This window comes from Corapipo altera, unplaced genomic scaffold, assembly GCF_003945725.1.
Source record: "Corapipo altera isolate COAL_440 unplaced genomic scaffold, ASM394572v1 0, whole genome shotgun sequence".
NCBI classification, from domain to species: Eukaryota; Metazoa; Chordata; class Aves; order Passeriformes; family Pipridae; genus Corapipo; species Corapipo altera.
In genome coordinates this window covers 8,606,890-8,629,212 of record NW_020884872.1, presented here as the reverse complement: position 1 = coordinate 8,629,212, position 22,323 = coordinate 8,606,890, and the positions used below count along the sequence as shown (strand labels likewise).

At 33.9% G+C, this 22,323-nt stretch overlaps 1 protein-coding gene across 2 annotated transcripts in view; it reads right to left on the bottom strand.

Moving 5' to 3' along the window:
• The window catches only part of CFAP47 (cilia and flagella associated protein 47), a 269,686-nt gene that overhangs the window by 113,404 nt on the left and 133,959 nt on the right, over positions 1 to 22,323 (bottom strand). For both annotated transcript variants that reach the window (XM_027638424.1, XM_027638431.1), the window contains exons 49-50: positions 20,336 to 20,447; positions 11,404 to 11,541 (exon numbers count right to left, since the gene is read on the bottom strand). In XM_027638424.1, coding sequence (XP_027494225.1) covers positions 11,404 to 11,541; positions 20,336 to 20,447 — 250 coding nt within the window. The remainder of the gene's footprint in view (positions 1 to 11,403; positions 11,542 to 20,335; positions 20,448 to 22,323) is intronic.

The window sequence follows — 22,323 nt, the reverse complement described above, 5'->3', positions numbered from 1 at the left end:
TTTTCCTTCAGGAAGATTTTAAGGAAACACAATGCTTACAAGTTTCACAGACACCAAGATTTGTACCGCAAGTAAATAACCTCTCTGTCTCTGATGGAAAGAACAACAAATAGTGGCCTTCAGAACATGCAAAATGTATTAGTGAAATTTTACAATGGTAAGGGTAGGAAAGAACCAGGACAGATTACCTAGGTCATGCCATCTTTATTAGTAAATAACTTTGAAGAATATCCTAGAAGAATGGTCGTAAAAATCCTCTAGCAAATAAGTTATATCTACCAGGTTATACCTGACACACTCTCACGTTCCACAAAATGCCTCAAAACACCCTCATTCACACAATTAATCTGTAGCTCACACAAAATTGAATTCTTGGCCCTTTGTTAACAAACACAGAGTTAGGACTGTGCTAAACCAACAAACACAAACAACTTATGTACTAACCTGCCCCGCTTCCCCTTACTTCACATAACTTTTAAAACTACTCAAATTCTTAAAAGGTTTTTTCCTAAAGAACTACTGTTTTTTTCTCCATTTTCCATATCTGCCTTTATTTCTATTGCACATTTTAAGAGGGTATAAACTGTGACTTATGCTAGGAAATCACTTGCCAGGTGAACAGCTTGGGTAGCTGTGTGACACAGACGTTTTAACGTGTCTGAAAAAGCAAGAGCCAGCTCAGAAGCTGTGTATGTGCAGTCGTGGTTGATATACCCTTGGCACAGTACAATAAGTTACACCCAGATGACTTCCAGTCATGAAATTCCTTAAAATGGCACTGAAGTGGTTTCCTCTTCCACGTCAGAATGAAAAGAAAAAAATAAAATCGATTATAAATTTATACATTTGATAGTTATAGTGCTCCAAAGAGAGAAAACCTAATTGGTAACAGTTTGGGATTTTTTTCTTTTTTTTTTTTTTTTAATAGGTGATGTCATATTACATAATTTACCTTATAAATTTAACTTTTTGGCTACTAATAATTCTTTAACATAGAACGTTTAACATCAAAGGACTGTAGCCAGAAAAATTAAAATATGAAATTAGTATTATTTTAGAATTGTTAAAATATTTTTATTGAAAAAGCATACCATAATGTGTAATTAATTCCTGTTTTCAACTCTTGTTTCAGTCAAAAACAAATTATTGAATAAAATATAAATGTACATTAGTAAAACATAGATTACATAAGAGTACATTAGTTAAACATAATGCCCTGTGAAAAGCTAGAAGTCAAATAAACCCAAAAGACAGCAGTAAAGCATCATGCATTCTTCAGTTTCAGAAGTCTGTTCACAAATATGCCACTTATTTATTATGACAAATATTTATTGCAAAAGCTTAGCAAACTTTTCATTTTAAGTCTTAGCAGCTAAGGTCTGTTAAAGATACTTAACAGTCCTCCAGGTGTTATGCTCTCTAGATGTAATATGCTGTCATGAAACATATTTCATCTTCTTTATTATGAAATTCCAACTCATATTTTATTATTGTCAACATAACATATTAAAAACAAGCTTACTGAAGACAAAGGTATCCCAGTTTTCACAAGTGTTGTGTCACAAAAGCAAATAACTGCTGTTATGAATTCTTGCACATGCAAGGAGCACAAGTCTTTCCTTTGAGAGGCAAATACCATCGAAACAATTGAATTGTAGAAATTGCCTTGGAATTTAGAAGCTATGGTAAAATCAATTGCATTATTTCGCTAAAAGTTTGATATTGGCCAGCTTGGAATCCAGCAGCTTCGAAAAAGACCTAAAAAAAGGTGAGTACAACATATCTTCATTTTTAAAATAGAACTTAATTAATATTCAAATAATTTGCCACTTTTAGCTACCAGGAAACTGATTTGACAACATTTCCTGGAATATACATAAATTTCTAACTGAACTTTTAAATTTGAGATAAATTTCATTTTAATATGTGAACCTACATGAGACTTCAGTGAGAAGACAGTTCACTTCCAGACAGAGTTGACTCTTAAATTCTCTACCATACTCAGGTAGGCTCAGCATATGCAGTTTCCATATAAAAACATGCTAAAAACTAAGGCTAAGAATGTCTATTTCCTAAGTGAAGAAGAACCAGAATTACAAAAAATATATTCATGCACCATACTGAGTGATTCCTGACAGCCATTCATTAGAAAAAAAATTTATTCTGCTTTTACTGAACAAAAATATTTTTTTCAAAATTTTTTTTATAAAAATACAAAATTAACCAAATGCATTTTATCAACCCTAATACAGTCTTACTGCAGTGTTTCACAGAACACAGCTAGACAACTGCAAAGGCACTAAATCTGACAAGTGTGTCTTTTTTTTTTCTTTTTCAGAATAATCCTTTTACTTTAAAAGGAACTTTTTAATCAAGTTCATCAGAATTTGGATAACTTTCCATCCTAAGCTCTGCCATAGAGTAGGCATTTCATCTTATTCTCCCTCAGGTAAGGCAAAATGGCAACACTAAGCAACACCACACACACAGAAAGGCAACATTATTCTTGCATAAAAAATATGTCTTCCCTGGAGAAGATATTAATAAGGATTTCTGCTGAACAACCAGGTCATTTTAGGAAAACTATGTTTATTTCTCTATACATCCATAAAATAGAAAATGACTTATGTGAAATAGAATCCTGAGCACGATGATGAAGTGAGTAGATTTTCATTAGGTTTCAGAAAACCCATTGCGGAGTTGCGTGAGCAATTTATGTTTTCAATAAAAAAGAAATTATGAAGTAAAATTCCATTAATCTTCAAGTAGAGGAGCTTTAAGTTTATGTAATTCCATGCTAAATAAAACCAACCCTTCATTAATTTCATGGATATTGTCTGCCATGTTTACAGATGCTGAACTTAATCAGGTTGTTTTTACTAACTTTTCAATATATTGGTGGGTAAATAGGGTGTAGATAACCAATAAATCCAGAGAATTTAATGAAAGCAATCACCTAATTCTTCATAACATTCAACAATAATTAGTGTATATATCACTTATACTATGAAAGAAGAAGCATTCTTCCTAAATAGCACAGGTTTACTTTACTATCCTACCAGAAATGCTAATCATATTTTTATACTTCATTCTAACCTAAAAAAACTTCTTGCACACATACTTTTGCTCTCTGATGACAACATATAAAATACCATCTCTCTTTTGCCACAGTGGGAAACAGTACTTCCCCAATATCTATAATTTCATAATAATGTCAAAAGCAATTAGGACTCCACAGTACTCACAGAGAAAGAAAAGGAAATATTTTGACAGAGATAGTAGAGACCACAACAAATAAAGCACTTCGAGGAACCAGAAATATCTATCGCCTACTCAGTAAAAATTTTTTGTTAGTTCGACAAATCTACCTCATAACTGAATGTATGGGAGTGCAGGAGTGTTCAGTGTCTGGGACAAATTAAAAGTCAGAATTCTGTATGGGCAATTTATTTTGCAGCTGTTGCAGAAGTAAAAGTCCTTAGCAAATTCCAGCAGCAGGTTACCAAGTGGACAACAGGATCTGAGATAGGTGAGAGTTTCATCCATGAAGAAACAATTAGGTAAACTGAGAGTTTTACTAACAAAAAAAATTACTTACACAATCACAAATAGTCTTCAGGAACAACGTAGTTATAGCTTCAAAGTCAGACAATGACAGTAGCACACAATGCAAACTTGTCCAGTTATGACAGCATAACAGTACTTGTAATATAATGCTAATACTAATAACAACACCACTTGGGGGGGAGGGGGTGCCCAACAGTAAAATAAAAAAGTAAATTAGATTGGAAGGAAAAATATGCTATATTTTCTCCCGTTGGGAATTATGATCACTGTCATCCTACAAACAGCATTTGGACTCAACCTTACATTTTAATTAGGTATTTCTGATATTTCTGAATTAGGTATTTTTCAGAAACTTGCAGTAAATAAATAAATAAATACACAAAAACTTTGCTCTGGATTTTGTGAATCTATTTATAAAGTAGCTTAACTGTTGGATTTTCCTACCAGGCTCTGAGAATGTATATTCAATTCTTTCCTCTGCTTGAGCAACTGAACATACACCTTGAAGGAAACTGTTCTCACCCTTGGATAATATCATGGATGTTGCAGTAATTGGAATGAGTCATAATATTTAGATCCATGTAATAGATTCAAGTAATTATTCAGATAGAAAAAAACCACACCATACTGTAAAAGACTTCTTAGAAAAAAATCATATATTTGATTTGAACTCTACTTCTTCTGAACTGTCCTATGTATTAGGCTGTAAAGTTTGACTTTTTCCTGTGTTCTGGCTCAGGGAATACTTTTAGAGGTCACAGCAATTGAAGCAGCATGACAAAGGAGACTGACAGAGACCTTCCCTCTATCCTCTCCTCACATCATTATCTTCAGCCTCAGACATGCTTACACAACTGTGAGGATCTAGTAAATATTAGTGCTCTTTTTCATTACCATTATGTGCTCTCTGTGTGTTTATAATTCATTACTTGCTAAAGGGTAGAAGAATAATTGTTTGTAAGTATGATAAGGTAGGAAAGGCAAAATGATGACCTAGATAAAGGGCATGTCAAACACTCAAACCTAGTAACAAGGGCACAGGCTGTAAAGAAACTACTACTCTGTTGCCTATTTGCTTTCAAAAATGTTATGCTTTATATGTCTCTGAATGTGTTCTGTCACACACTACTAGGAAGAATTTATACCTGAACCTGTCATGTGAGCCCTATAATGAGCCCCTCTCATTATTTCTGCTAGGGATTTTGTTTTTCAGAATATTTTTTTGTTAAAAATGGGGTACTAATTGGCAAAATGCCATACATACACATTTGAGGTCTGCCAGACACGACAGAATGATGTGTTTCTCAGTCATGTAGTTTATAGCACATACAGACTTTCAGAACAAGCACAGTGCACATCACAGACACCTTAATTAGGTAGTAAAATTTAATCTGTTTATATGCAAATGCAATCCTACATGCCATGATACCCAAAAATATACGGATGTACAGGTTTACAGGAGGAGTGACTAATTTGTGGTTAGTGCAGATGCAACATTACTTGCCTTCTCAGCACAGCAATATTAAAACACCTGCTGCATGAAGGATGATGCAGCCTAAAGTTCACCAGCAGCCTTACACTGTGAGCAGATACAAATTGCTTTTGTTGTTAATTTTAAATGGGCTACCACGCTTTGTTTGCACAAACTTTTAATTGCACACATACCATGCTCCACAAAATTCCGCAGGTCCTTGAAGCATCGCTACATCTGAATGGTTTCAAAACAACATGTTAGTTTATTAGGGGAATCAAGCTGTTCTGAGTCTCAAAAGGGCACAAGGAAAATGCATGACATCTAGCAGACTGTAGTACTGCAGAAGGGCACCTACTGAGAAAGCCAGCAATAATTGAACCATCTTTTTGACAAAGGAAAAAAGCATAAAACAGTCTAATCCTTAATGTTCTACATATGCTAAACCATCCCCAAAAGCTTGGATGCACTAACATAAGTATAGCTGTAAATGCCAAAATGCCATTAAAAAAAAAAAAAAAGAAAGAAAGAAAAAAGAAAAGAAAAAAGCAAGCTGTGGTTGGTATTTTAAATTTGCAAATATGCATGCAGTTTACAAGGGGATTATTTTCTTTGGGTAGTTCTTCTGAAACTTCATTTTTCCCCTGAAGAGGGAGACTCAAAAAAAATTAATCTGAAGGTGGATAACACCATGCTTGAATATACAGTGTGTAGATTTGACTGAAAAATAGCTTAACTACACAATCAACATTTATGGGGTAGATAACTCAAAATTATTTTTAAGAACAGCCCTGCTAAAAAGATGGTAATTCCAGAAGTAAATATTTATGTGATTTATATCAGTTATATCTTGACTATATTAAAGGTATCATAAAGGAATCATAATACTTCATTAACACTGAATAAATCCTATCATTTACCATTGTATACTCAGTTCTTGTGATCTTTGAAAAATATTATAATGAATAATTATTTTAAAGCCTTATTTTAAATTTTGGGTACCCTGAATACTGTTTTCCTCTTAAACACCTTTAACAGCTGCTAGAACAAAGACATTATATCATTACATTCCTTATGTGAGTACCCCAGTATGCTACCACAGATGTTCAGCTCTCAGGGATTGATTTAAAGCCTGGAAGTCCAGGAGGACAAGGGCAAGTATCATTACCTTTCAAAGGCATCAGCTCCTCAAAGAACCCACTCAAAAGCATATTTTAAACACAGTGGGAAAGACTCTAAACTGTCAGAGATGTATTATAGGAACTACAATGACAACTTAGTCTAGAAAATGTTGCATGTCATTGAAGGTCTGGTTGAAGGATAAATTAGTTTTAAAAAGATAATTAAAATAGGCTTCTCCAAAAGGAATGTCTGGCCTAAACACTTTGACTGCACATTTTCATCATGGTCTATCCAGAAGTAATGTATCTTTTTGATGTTATGCCTTTCAAGTACACAGAAATTGAAAAATTCGGCAATGGCATAAAAATCTAAATGCGTTCCATAAGACAAACACAATGGAAACTGTAATCTTTTGATAAAGGGAATGCCTAGGGCAGCCACAATAAAACAACAGCACATGCAAAATTCCCACATTGTACAAACAAACATCCTGCATCTGTAGTGCTCTGTGAGACATCACCGCTGGCAGGAACATTAAAAAGCTGTTGCTTAAATGCCAGCTTTGTGCTGAGACTTGCTGCTGGAAAGACAGAGAGGGTGAGGGATGCTGGGAGAGGGGGATTTTCAGTCTCAGTGCAAGCCTTAGCCATTGCAGCAACCACACCAACTCGAGTCTTCCTTACAGGGGATCAGATTCCTGAGGATGCCTGGGGTGGTCTAGCAGAAGCCAAGCCAAACATTCTCCCTATTGCCCTCAGGCTACACAGCAAAGAGCACAACACAGGGACAATTGTCCAAGGGCAGTTCACTTCAAGAAGTTATCATGAACTCCGTAGCAGAGTAGAAAAATTTCCTCTAATTTGAGAGAAAACTTCAACAAGTGTAGGAGGCTTCACAGTATTTAGTGAGACTGTGAAAAAACCACCTATTAATGGCTAATATTTATTTATGATTTTAGCACTTTATTATATAGGAATATCTAAAGAAAAATCTTACATGAAAAATAAGCTGCATCTTACTTTCAGTTTTAGCAAACACTTAGCCTTGTTTTACTTTTGGATCCCATGAGAAAAAAACCCTAGGACTTCTCTTCGAAGATAGAAATACCTTTTGGAAAGAACTAAAACTCCATGTCAGTTTAGAGAGGGGCAAGCCCCTGTCACTACATCTGCTCTGCAGACACTTTTCTATTTGGATTTTGGTTTGTTTTCTTTTTTTCCCCGCTTGTACAAGGCAGCATAAAAAGGATTCGTCATGAGGAATCACTGTGATTTTCACTGCAAGGACTAAATGTGATTTTCTTTAAATACATCTGAAGGAGAAAAAAAAATCATGAATAAACTTCAGAATCATTAGGGTTTTGGAAGATCATAATGAGTAACTTTGATAGAAATTATAAAAAGAACATATGAAAGCTATTCTAGAAATCATTATATTCTGCTACAGTCATACCTACAATTTGAAGCAGAAAAAAAAGGTAAAAAGGTAAATAAAAACATATATAACTACATAATGCATTTGTATGTGTACCTAAAGATTATATTGAATGTTAAGGTGTGTATAGCAAGGTAGTAATTTCTAGTATGTTTAAAAGAAATTACTTCCATTGACTGACAGCAGGACAAAAACGTTTGGTGTACTTGTGTTAATCACTAGAGACTTTTTCCTAACCTTATTCAGTTATGGACAACCTCATACTTGTTTTGGTCTATGATGATTCAAGTTTGCATATTCATTTTTTGTACATCCCAAGTCCACTATTTTCTGTTACACTCACAGTAGCCCTTGGGATCCTCAGCCCTGGGATGCACTTCTTCAGTGTGTGATGCCTCTGGTCAAAAGCAAGGGGTTTGCACTCTACTAGTGGTGTGTACCTTGCAATTAATAATTCCTAAATCTTGGATATATCCATCAATCATTCTACTATGAAAAGTCATATAATAATTTTTATGTAAAAGTACTGTGAAAAATAGAGGTGTAAAAAAAAAAAAAACACCTGTGTAGGATAAGGACTCTGTTAGTTCTTCTTCGAAGTAAGTTCAGAAGAAGACTATCACGTAGGTTAGATCAGATCTTGTTATAGTCCATCTCTATTTAGCTATTTTCAACAGGTACCTCTCCCAGTTGCAGACATTATAAATGTCTAGTACAAATGAATCGTTGTAATAACAGATAATGTTTTTACAATGACTAGAAGCACTTGGTTGATTTAAAGGTGAGATCAAAGCTTGGTCTTCCTAGGATGTGACCACTGAAAGGGTATATTTTCTGTACTGAAGAAGTAATTCTATTATTACATGACACTGTATTAGGGAAGAGCCATTTCACATTTAAGTCCACCTAGGAAAGCAATCCTAAACATTGCTAGCAGTCATGTAACTTGAGTTAGTACAGTATACTAGAAACATGTAGGTTACAATAAGGCAAAAATATAACTCTGCAGTAGCACAAAAATACCAAAAGATGGCAACTGAAAGATAAGATGCAGTAATTTGACCCAACCATATATGAATAAGCTGTGCAGATTGCTCCAGTTACCAGTGAAATTCTCTGTACAGGAGTGATTATATCCATGTAAATTAGTGCACAGCAAAAAAGGAACTGATTTGGAGCTGGTGACCTGGCCCCTCTCAACAAGTTTCATTGCATAAACTAATGTTTCATTGCATAAATTTATTGTATTTTAATGTATAGAACATGTTCAAAAAACATTTTGAATGTATAAATAGACCAGTCAGTCTCTCGTTGTTATTGGGGAGCCAAACTGAGCAAAAGGCCTATCAGTAACAGTAAACATGGAATTCACGTTGCATTTTCTACCTAGGAACAATGCCCTCAATTCATACTGGTGACAGGGACAGTACTGAGACATTCACTCACTTAAGTAATTTTCTTACTTAACCTTCTATTTTCAGCCTTCTCCAGTTTTGGACTGACAATTCCTAAATTTGCAAAAACCTCGTAAGAAAAAATATTTAATTTAGACAACAGAAGGATAACTAAATTCATGAATATTTGCAAGCTTTCAGTAGAGATTCAAAAATTATCTCCAGTATTTCCATGTACTTGGCATCACTCCTTATATTTGTTTTGTGATTAATTTCTCTTAATACATTGAAATCTATAATTCTCATCTCTACTGCATTGTCTTTATATACCACCTTAATTCAATACCTGTTAAAATCCTTCTTCTGTAAGCTTACAATGATGTGCTGTACAAGTTTTAATGCCAACCAATTTCCATGTTGCTGTATATGGAAATTCATTGTAGGAGGCTAATGAAGGAAAATATTCTTGGACCTTGAAAACAGTGAATACTAAATACTGATTATTTCATTTCTTTCTAACTGACTTCTTATTGACTTCTTCCTATTTCTAGCTCTTCTTACATCAGAATTTTAAAAAACAGTACTGTTCAACACTTCTAATATTCCCATTAAATATACTAAACCGAAGAACTGAATCTGTACTGTCCTCACAAAACTCTTTCTTTTTAAATATAGTTTACTTTTTTTTCCTTTGGCTTTCAGAATCCTCTATTTAATATTTCTAGACTTCTTCTAAATCCCTGTTCCTTTATTTGTCAAGCACTGACTTGCCTTTTGCTTTTTTAATTATAATTTATAATTATCTGCTGCAACAGTCTTATCTGTATCGTAAGTACTAAGGGAAAACCTTAGACCTTTGGTCATCTTATTTTTATTTTCTGTCATCTTATTAAAACAACATTTAGCCATGTGCTGCTACATTACTCTCACTTCTATTCTAAACTCACATTGTATTATCAACTATTTGCACAATAATAACATTTTGAAAGATCTGGTTTTACACAAGAGCTACATAATCACAGAATTAACTTTATTATCTTTTGTTAGTTTTAACTACAGATGTTAAAAAGAAGTAAACTGCAGACCACAAAGAAGCTACACCCGCAGTTGGAACTGTATAAAAAAAGGAATGTTTCAAAATTCACATGAAATATTTAGTAAAGAGGAATGTGGTAACAAATCTGGTAGATCAGAGAGACAATGTATATTCATTCACAGGTTCTGGTTTGTGAGGAAGAAAAGGGTGTGTTTTTTTAATACTCCCCAACATTAAGCTACTGGTATGGTCAGGGAGAGTCACTTCGCTTCCCTGGGCTTCTGTCTTCTTCCTGCCTTTGCCCTGTCTATACAGATTGCAAATTCTTGGCATGGTTTCATGTCAGAGATGGGATAATAATCTCTGAGTATCTAGATATTATTATTTACAGATATTAATAGACTATAAAAGAACAGATTTTCTGATATTCACACTGAATTAACTCAAATTATTTATTTATCGATAAAATTAGCTTCTAATTCCTTTTAGAGATGGATAAATTCTAGTTTTAATCTACCTAGAAAATACAGTTATAAAGAAGACAAAGAAATCTCCAACTGCAAGCTTTTATCCATTTCCTAAAATCTAAATACTGGTGAAAACAACTCCTTTTTCAGTTTAAAATTTTCCTTGATAGCTTTGCTTGCAAGAAATATGCTTTAGTCATTTAACACAATACTTGATAACTTAAATACATACCAAATTAGATATTAAAAGTACAAAAAGCATAGTTCTATAGGCAAAGTTTTACTTGCAAATATAAATAAGAAAGTGGAAAGAAAATAAGAAAGCAAACAAAAAACCTATCTTTGTCAACTTGGTGTGCACATTTGCAATCACAAAAGTATTTCTCTGGAACATTTAAAATTTCAGAAGTAATGCAGAAACTGTTTAGAATAAACTAGTTGGTGACAATATGAAACCAACCAGGTATATTTTCTCTTCTTGATTTTACTGGAACTGGCCAAAGGATCATCTATGACTGACAGTTAAAAGGAAGTTTTTTTCCACAGTGGAATAAAGTGGAGTAATATGAATTTCAGAAATGCTCTGCTTTGACATCAGCACTATTTATATTATTGGATAGTTATAAAGAAAGCATTAAAAAAATTCTTCTCCTCTCCAACAACAAGCAACAGTCAGTGACATTGTCAAAAAAAAAATAAAAAGAGGAGAAGAAAAACCAAGTTTAGCTTAACACTTCATAAAAATGCTCCAAAAAAACATAAGAAGAGAATTTCATATATTTCTGGAATAAACATTTGACTTAACACTGTAGGCATGTGGCCTGGTATATTAAATTAAATTTTAATTTAAAACATATTATGATATAATTTGATAAAAATTGACAATGAATTTATCCATAATAATAAACATACCAATGTTTGCTGCATCAAGAATTTGTGGTGTCTCTGTTGGCAATTTCTGAAGTGTCTGTTCACCATCTGTCTTCTCTGGTGAGCTGTTGCATTGAGACTGCTCTTGGTCTTCATCTTGAGCAACAAATGAAATTACTCCTAAAACAAATAGATACCAGGTGTTATATTATCCAGGCATTAGCTTTAAAAAAAGAGACTGCCAGACATGTACAAGTATTTCCTCAGTTCAGAACTAACAAAAAAATGAAGTAAAATTTCTACTCCAGGTGTCAGCCATCCAATTATAACTGATGGTATTTAAAAATACATCTTGAGTGAGTACAAGGAAATTAATCATTTTTTCTTCCAAAAGTGCTTTTCTACTTACCTGAACAGATCCGTAATGAGTACATGGAAAAAGTCAGTAATAAGAAATACAAGCACACCCACTTCATAAATATTACAAAATATAGTGGTCAATAACATTACCTTTTTCCAGCTCAATTTTCTATGCATAGTCTTGATTCTTTCTGGGGGTTTTGGGTTTTTTGGGTTTTTTTTGTGGGGTTTTGTTCGTTTGGTTGGTTGGTTGGTTTGGTTTGGTTTTTTTAATCAGTGTCTTATTCTAATGCTATAAGACAATGAATGGAATAGCTAGAATATTCCTGTGGATCTGGTTTTGTATTGTATGTTAAGTTGTAATCAAGTATTTCAGGAAGATAAAATATGGAGAGACTGTAAAGCCAGGATTTTCAAGTTACCACTTGTTTAAAGTGTCTTATTAAGGGCTTGGGAATGGAACTTTCCAAATTTGAAATGGAGAATTAATATGAGAGTCACAGAACAACCGGATTTTTGTTTCTCTAGCTTTGAGTGGGATGGATGTGTGCCAACAGATCACACAACAGAGAGGATGTGCTGTGCTCCCTGAGAAGCTGAATTTAGCACCTTTCTAGCTAATGGAACAGTTGAAGCTGAACACCAAGGCTCAGGTGGGACCTGGGAAAGGGAGCAGCAGTGAGGGGGGAGATGGCACCACACAGGTCACAACACTTGGCTCAGGAAGCTGCTGTGACTTTGGCAGTCAGGACCTGATCAAGCCTTCTGAACATACACCTGTACACACCAGTCTCATTTACAGTTCTTGAGGATTAACTTTTTTCTCCCCAGACTTCTGAAAAAAAGCTGCATGGAACTAGATGATCTTTAAGGTCCCTTCCAATCCAAACCATTCCATGACTCTTTTCATTTTAGGAGGGTTCAACCTTAATCAAATGGCCTCATGATTACTTTCATTAGTAACACTGTGCCAGAATGATGTTACTCTTAGGAAAAAAAGGCAAATAGAACATAACTGAAGTCAAATGTTACCAGGAAGGCTTCAAAACCACAAAATTTGTTCATGATACTCTTACTGGTAGTTAAATCAGGTGGCAATTTCAAAAAGACAAACACTGACAAATTATTTTTGCTAAGAAGGATTGAATTACATAATTACAGGGGAGAATCTCTTTTTCTTTGAGAGACAGCAACTGGGTAGCACAGATATATACACCAAAGTTGAGAACAAAACCAAAAAAAAATGGAAATAGGTTTGTATTTAAATCCAGAGGAACTATATAAGTTTAAATTTAAAAACATTAGAATTCCAGATTTTCTTCTGTTAAGAAAACTCTATAAAAATACAAATAAATGAAACTAAGAATAAAATAAAAAATAATTAAAACCCAAACAAAGCATTTTAAATGAAAAAGTTATACAAATTGCTAAAATTATTCCTAATATATAAGCCAGAAATTGGGTCCAAATAGGTAGAAGAATGATTGCAATTTGAGGAAACTATTGAATTATTTTTTTTTTAATCTTGAAAGATAAGGTAGATGTGTAAGAAGATTTTAAAAAAAAAAATCATTATGGAAAGCTCAGGGGAATGAAATCTGAAGAAAATACTCAAAGTATATAAATATTGATATAAGAGGACATATTTAATGGCACTAATAGCTAATGGATCTTAGGATAAATACTGACTAGTTAATCTGACTTTATGTCTCAATATATAATCCTAGTATTATTTTGGTCGATTGAATCACAATATTAGAAGTAAGAAGCAAAGTGCAAGAGAGAATTCATTAATTTTAAATATCATCCTTACCATCAATATGCTTGAAAGATATGAACAATTATAAGAAGCTGAGTAAAAAAATGCAAAATTATAGCTTTAAAGTTGATAAAAAAGACTTGACTAAATGCTGAAAATCAATACAGTCATAAGTTCTAAAGACTTCTTACAGTAAATAATACTTGGTTAGAGTTCATTTTAAAATTTTTGAAACTTTTCCTTACAGTTCTTCCTTGCTGTGAGAATGGGGGATTTTCTTTACCAATTGTCTGTATTTCAGAATCATGTACTGTGCATATGTGTGTGGGAGAAAGAGGGGCAGAAAATGAGTGATCAGAGTTTTAAGTAAGGAAATAGTAAAACAAACAGTGCTTTTTTTTTTTTCCCTGCCCTGCTCTCAAAAGCATCAAAGTAATGGGCTGAGCCACTCTGAAAAATAACTTTTTATTTGCAGCAAATATTGGAATGCTTGAAAAGTTCCAAAAGCATAAATTGCTAATGCTCAAGAATATTCCAAGAGCGCGTAGAAGAACTATGGTAACTAAAAACTACTTGAACTGCTAAACTGCTGTGCTGATAATCCAGCAGTAGCACGATCAAAAAATCAGTGAAGAATTGCAGTATAATCACTGACACTCAATTTTCCTTCTTTATGGAAAACAGATCTCAAACAAACAAAATTAATAGCAATGAGGTTATAATCTTGATCGATAAAGGTGACTGAATCGATGTAGTGAATTCAGATCTCTGCAAGGCTCTCAATTAAATCTGTCAAAGTATTTAATAAAAAAGTAATGAGTTTTACTACAGATGGTATACAGTTTATAACTCATTTTATCTGCTTAATCTTAAAATATTCATAAATTGTCTTTCATAATTTTTCATGGGCACCAAAAAATCTACCACTGGCTCAAAGCTATTTGAATTTTTTATTAGGGAAAAAAAAATCATTGTTGGCAAGAAATGCAAACAACAAAAGAAAAGAGTGTATCAATTTCCAGTCAAATACAAAATGCAGAATCCTTATCAGTGAGGACAGTACATAGTATTGCTTGAGTCTATAAATTAATGCAGAATATTTTCCTAGGAAGTATTCCTAAGCAGAATACTCTCCTGGTCTGAGAGTTAATAGTGCAACCCAATGAGCACTAGTGGAGATCAAGATAGCAGATGATACACAAATATATTAATTTATTCAAATTATGGGCTACAAAAATATTCCTGTCAAAAGATGTTTTGCAGGACGGGATAAAAGAGTTTTATACAATGAAGAAGAATAAAAAGTCCTTAGTGCTCTATAAAGTAATAAACAATACACTGAAAATGTGCAGAAAATGCATCAAAAATGAAAGATTTAAAATAACAAATAAAAAAAGCAAATTTACATTTTTTTCATAAGGTTCTGCTGAGCTTGGCTTCTGTGTTATGAAAGGGTTTTGACACAGGAAGTTTGGGTCTTTCTGCTGTGAATCCCCTGTCATCCTACAGAATTACTATTGCTTACACTGACTTCATCAAAGGCAGTGGTATCTCATGTTTCTTTATTGACGCTACAAAACAATCAATAAATGATCATTTGTTCACACACAGCTGTCCTCAGACATTTGGGGTTTCTTCTTGTATCGAGTTGCTCAGTTCTGACTCCCATGTCACACATTACACAACAATGTAACTTGCCAAAATGTCATGGCTGACAATTTTCGAAGGGCACACTCCAAGTTAAACAAAACTTCTTGTACATCTCAGACATACAACTCCCACTGATTCAACTGGCCACAGAATTATGCCATCATCAACTATTTTAGAAAACAACATTCCTCAGCTGTCCTTTAGCATATATATAAGACACTAAACTTGCACATAAAGGATACTAAACTTGCCAAAGCAATAATACAAGTATTCCCAGAATTATACTGAAAATGAATAATTAAAATTTACATCGATTGAGGAGTTTTTCTTTTTGCTGATAAATCATTCCATTAAAAGCTTTCTTGGTCAAAACATCATTGCAAATTTCCTAGCTTTACTATCCAGTGTTTAAACATTTCATACAACTACAGTCTATGTATTAATATCAAAGCTTTGTTTTATATTGTTTGAGATAAGATGCATCCCTTTAAAAGGAGGCAGGTTGATTTATTTCCCAATAAAATTGTAATTGCAACATATTAGACTTACTCATTGGCTAAATACTACAATACTCCATCCATGAATACAGTTAAGAAAGCAAGGAATATTCAATGTTTTCCCTTCTGTATAATTTAAATGGAGCATTTTAAATATATGTGTTGTACATGATTATTTTCTGCTGCAGAGAGATGATAAAGGTCCACAATATCCCAATATTTTAACTGGAAACAAGAATAGAAGGCTATATCATCACACAAATCTGAAAAGATATAGAAATGTTTGGGCTTGTGGTTTAAATATACCAACATGAACTTAATAAAGTCTTGGGAGTAGGACGAGGTTTTTTATCTTTTCCTGTTTTGTTGGGTTTGGTGTTTGGTTTTTTTTTTCCTAGCCAACAAAATCTATGCATAGTTGCTGCCATAAAAAAGTTCCACAGAAGATATAAGATAAACTAAAAAGATGAGTGTAATCTATGTATGCTATAGCTTTGGCCAATTTTTCTTTTTGCAGTTTTCTACTGACAAAAAATGATATTTACTGTGGGTTAAACAAACTTTATAATCTCTACTTTGCATAGTAAAACCTCTACAATGAGACATATAAATTCTAAAGACTTTCTGTGAATCCTGCTTACTACTTGTTGGTTTACTGGGAAAAATGAATTGTTTCCTGCATCAATGAAACAAATTCAGAATCAGCTCTAAGGCTCACATCTACGAGAAAAGAGCAAGGGGCAAATCCTGCTGTCAACTATGATTCATAAACTGTTTTTTTAGCACTTAATAAAGAGGTGAATTGTTTTATTTACAATTCTCACTGTCTCTTCTTCATATGCCAAAGAAACTACAATATGACAGGGCTCAGGAGCATGTAGCTCCAACTGCACTAGGATAGGTGGAAAATGTATGCCAGGAATCATCCTGCCAGGTGGTGGCATATATGAATAGAGGGGTTCTCCCTCAGTGAACTCCAGTGATCCACCAGAACCATTCAGGGTAATCAAGCAACCAGAAGAGTCTTCTGACTTTGTCATTATTACCAGTAAATTAGACTCAATTTGTCAGGGTGTCACAGGTGAAGAGGAAGTGCTCAAAGCAAAGGTCCAGGCAGATTCCTGAAATACAGCAAAAGCTACAAGAAACTACAGAGATGCTCTTCCCCTCTCATGTGTTTTTCATGATTCCATTGAAATTAGAGGGATCAGTAGATCAATTTGCAGAATTCCAGCAAACAAAGAAATGGACAATATTTTATTTTTTTTTTAACACTGGTGTTTAAAACAAAATAATGTTAAACGAACAAGTTCAATCCACTCATTTACAGGCCAGACTGTATTGGTATGATCTTCACCATCTCACTGAAATTGTACTACAGCTGCATCTCACAGGCCATGGCCTGGAACATTCTGCCCTTTTTCTTCAATTTAAGCTTCAAAAGCTCCAACTAGCATGGAAAATCACTGCCTACTAAATATAAGTATAGTTAAAAAACTAATGAAAGGTAATACATAAAATTAAAAACAGCCTTTCCAAAAGTTAGATTTTTTTATGGATAAAAGGGTGCTGACTATAACAAGTGTGTAGTTTTTCTGCATAAGACATACTCAAACATTATGAGCTTTGGTCTAATCTGGAAAAATTCTGATCTATTCTGTGGAAAGCAGAAACAAAAATTTGATAAACGATAAAGAAACCTGCAGAAGATGCTTTATCAAGCCTAAAGGAAATTGCTCTATTACTTAGAAAAAAGATAGCTAAAGAATTTTACCTAATGACAGAATCTTGTGTGAGATGTTTATTAGCTACAATTTCTGTGTTAAAGCTGTCATGCAGCTACAAACCAGCTGAAGCATACAATATTAGCCATTTATTAGAATTCTTCCAAATGGACTTTTGAAAAGAACTGGGCCCACTTTTAGCTTAGCAACCATAAAACAGCAAGACAGAGAGCAAAAGAAGCATAATTTTGCAGCTATATAATTTTGCAGCTAAAAGGACTTTGAAAAATGCAGACCATTTGCTCAATACAACAACTTACACAGAAAAAGTTCTTTTATTAGAATTGATTTTAATATGACAAAAATAGTACTAGAACACCAAGTCTACAAAGTTTTATACTTACGAAGTTCTAAACTTGAAATTATCCACTGGCACTATGACAGAGTCTTCAACTAGATATCTAAATAATTGTTCTTTTTTCCTTGCAGGATAAAGTCTACTCACTCTGTGGATAGCTTTTGAGAATTGCTTTTTATTTTTAATCATTCAGAATGTTGGCCCCATGGATCATTTACTTCCTTCTAAACAAATTCACCAAACTGAAGAATACATTTTTGGGGGTAAAAAAAAAAGTTATACTTTGCCTCTAGCATTTTGAACCTACAAAGGACTAAGATTGCTGAGTCCTAACTAATTCCCACTTGAATCACTTACATCTAATCTGGGTTCCTCAAGCTTCAGGTTGGCTGTTGAAAAGTCCTGCAAGTGCCAATAATGCATATATACATACATACATATATATATATATATATATTTCAATCACCTTTGACACTAAAGTTTCACAAGACCTGAAAATTCTGCTTTGGAGAACAAACATGACTTCCCTGACTTGCACAGTGTAAAGCAGACAGACTTCCATTCTCCTTTAAGTCACAAAGTAAGCACTCCCTAACACATTTCCTTTAGATAGGACAACTGGTAGTTAGGTTTATTTCAAACCTAACATCAGACAGCAAAATCAGCTGCTGCCTTTCAAAGCTGTGACAGTGGCCTCTCTCTTGCCTCCATCCCTCTTCCCTCTACAGCAGCTAAATGATTAGAGAGTGTGCCCAAATTTCTGTGACATAACCAAAACTGTCTCTGCTCCAGAGGAAGAATGAACACGACTTCCTGAGGTAGTGATTAAAGCAAGCACTGAGCCAGGGGGTGGATTGTAGATAGCCAGGCCCTGTCCTTTTCAAGGCCTAACTTTAGCCTTCTATGAAGTTATTTTAAAGTGTAAAAATAAATGAACTTTTCTGAGAAAAAGAGTGTGTTCCCAGCATTTGAACCAGTAACATTTTGTCGGGTTAGAGAGACTGACTGTTCTCTCTTTTTTCACTCAGTGAACATATAATACTTTAAAACATAATGGAAACCATTGTAATAGAAGTCAGGGGAATGATGGAACATAGGAGATGTAGATCTGAACACGCCATCAATGTTCCTTTGAAGACATGGCTTTTATCACCTGGTATTAATTTACTGTATGATAGATCCCTTGGAGCCTCTTCTACTAAAACTTTTAGTATACATAAAAGAACTGGGAATTTTCTAAGGCAGAAGGAGAGACTATTCCTAAATCTTTAATGCTTAAAAAAAAAGGTATAAGTTAAAATTCAGTATATCTTCAATATTTCCTGCTGCACATTTTTGATGATCACAATTTCATTGAAAGCTGACTCCCATTCATATAAAGTGAATTTTTTCTCAGGGCTACAAATCAGGGCACTGAAGTCTTTCTATGGCACTAGGCCAAGCTTCGCTACGAGTATTAACTTCTTTGCACAAATCACCTGTGACTTGAAATGGCATTATTACTTACATTTTACACATCAGATGCTAAAACCAAAATGGCTAAAAGAGCAAAGTAGTTTGGCATCCTGAGGGACAAGACTTAATAGCTTTTTAATGCTGAGAAAACAGCTGTCATTAATCTCAATTGTCTAAGAAGGTAGAAGAACCAAGTGCTTGGAGTTAGGAACTCACAAAATCAAACCCATACATAGTAAGAACTTTGGATTAAGAGATTTATGCATTATCAGAAAACCTTTTGTTTAAGAAGTTGCTCAAATCTAGCTTTCCCGAGTGCTATTCATCTCCTTTAGGATGGTCTCTTCTGTTTTCATAATTCCTTCCCAAACACTCTTGTACTGTGCTCTGCTGAGAGTTACTACAAGAGTTAACCCACGAGGAAGAGAAAGACTGATTGTACAGCCTCATTCTCAAGACTGTGCTTCTCATATTAGGAGGTAAAGAATGAGCACCATGGAATTGCAGAACTATTACCAAGCATTTACAAATTTTTGAAATCTGAATTGTTAAAAGAATTATTTTCAGGACAAAACATTAACTATGATATCCTAACATAAGTAAATAAACCAAGCAAGAGTTTTGCTGTTGTATCAGAAGAATACCATCATAAACATGGACAGACACAAACTAGGTAAAATTAATTTTAGCTATGCCAAGCCTCCACACACCTCAAAGAAGGAACTGAGTTCACTACATTTTGTTTATGTACTCTTGCCTTGTGATCAACAGATTGAACATTAATTAGGGAAAAAGTCAAATTCTGGTCTCTGTCTTTAAATCTTTGGTTCTAGTAGTGCTAAAATAACTACAGGTATTCATCAGGTTTTGGAAAATTAAATTTAGACTCAAGAACTTGGTGATAATTCAAAATCATTACTTTCTATTGAGCCAATTTTCATGAGAACAATTAAATGCGTAAGACTGTACATATGCTGGTAATTTTGAAGAACCTGACCACATATTTAGCAGTAATATACCTTTTAAAATAAAAATATGAGCCAGTTTAAAAACCAGTATCACCTTACTTCCAGAAGAAAGGTTACGCAGAACAAGTGTAAGCATCAGATGTAAATAGATTTAATCTGCTAATTTATAGAGATATTTTATATATTTGAGTTCTAAATTGTACCTTGAAAGGTTCCTCGTCTCCACGGAGATACACTCAAAGTATAAGAAACTGTGTCATCTGCGTTGCAAGTAAGAACAGGTGCACCACTCACCATTGAAAGATCTGAATATACCTGGTGAAGAGAATTCACAAAGAGGAAAAGTCACCAAAAGCAAGTTACTGTTGCAAGAACACTATAGACACAATATCCATTCTACTTGCTTTGAAAAGTAAGTATTCCATCAGTAAGTCCTGGCCTTTATGGACGTGAAAGAGCACATACTGTAAGAGAAATACTGGTATATAGAGACCATATCAAGCACAAATTTTGAAGTCATTGCTCAATGCAATTAAAAGTATATTTCTCAGACCATGGAACTACTTACATATACATAGATCTGCACATTCAAGGCCTTAATATTTTACATACTGTTTTTTAAAAGTATGACAAAGATATTCAGCAATAGTGATCCATCTAACCAGAGAGAACAAAGCAAAATCTGAAGTGTCATTTTAACATCATTTGTTAGACCTCAAGGGATATTAAACTGTGCTTTTTGATATGTCACATTTCCTAAGTGACAAGCATATGTGACATACATAGTAACTGTGAACAATGAAAAGACCAATACAATTTTCATCTGCTGAATTTTAGATTTTGTAAACTATAAAGCTCACTTCAATAATATATGCTGAGAGTATTTTTTAATTGTCTCTCATTTCTTTCTCCCTTTTTACAGAGAGACTCTGTGATCAGCTGCTCATGGAAGAAGCACTGAAGTCTGAGGCATCACCAAACACAGCTGGTGATTCCCTGCTGGAGTCACTGGTAGTACAAACAGCAGCAGGTGAACTGTGTGAATGGTTCTGCTCACACCCTCTCTTCTGTTACCCCTGCCTCTGGGTGAAGCAAACTCCTGCTGAGGGACAGTATTTTAAACTGACACTGTGATTTCTGCACTCTGCTACAGGTGACAATTTTCCACTGAAGCATGGAGGCCTTTTAAAAAAATATCTTCAGGATATCATGCAGTACTATAGCATGCTGCAACTTCTTATTACATTAAAAAATGGTCTCTGTGTTGTTTAGGCAAATTTTGAGCAGAATTACAAGTTAAATCAGAAAAGCTTGAATTTTTTTTTTCCACTTCATTTAGTCATTTTATTAATGACAACAGCTAGCCTGTCAAGCATCCAACTGGAGACCTGCATTCTACAAAGATTCCTTTTGCAAAAAACCAGCATTAGATGCACAGATCGTAGTCATCCTACCAAAAGTAACTTTTTTTAAAGTAAATATGTTTTCTTAATATTTTCTGTAGAAAAAAAACAATTCTTTAAGCATCTTGTCTTCTGATACAGACAATAATTGCCTATAGAGCATTCCCTCTCTGTGGCATTTACATTAATATAATCCCTTGTTCAGGTGCTGGTACAATCTGGAACTTCTATTACAAGTAACAGGGAAAAAAACTGTAAGGCAAAAATCTTCCTCTTCCCCAATAAATCTGCATTACAAACTGGATATTCAGAGTCCAAAAAAGCACAGGAAAAGAGAGTGCTTGTAAAAAAAAAAAAAAGGGGGGGGGGGAAGAAAAAAGAAAAAGAACAAAAATAAAAAGGCTAAAAAAGAGACCAATGAAAAGTCTTGTTGAATTGGCAAATTGAAAAAAAAAATAATAAAAAAAAACTTTAACTATTGTCAACATAGAGAAAGCGTAAGAAAGGAGGGGTTGTTACACACTGAAGATGGGGAAATTTAATTTAATAAAAAATAAACAATAAGTTATTCATGATTCTACATTTATGGACTATTCTGTTTCAGTTTACAAAGAATGTATACAAAAGTAACGGCTAAGTACCTAAAAATACAGCTAGGATAACAGAAATGACAGCAATTTATCAAGGATAGAAATAAGATTAGTTAAAATGAGATTTTTATTTAAGGAAAAAGTAACATGGAGACAGAACCAAAAGTAGGATAAATGTGATTAATTTAAATTGGCTCA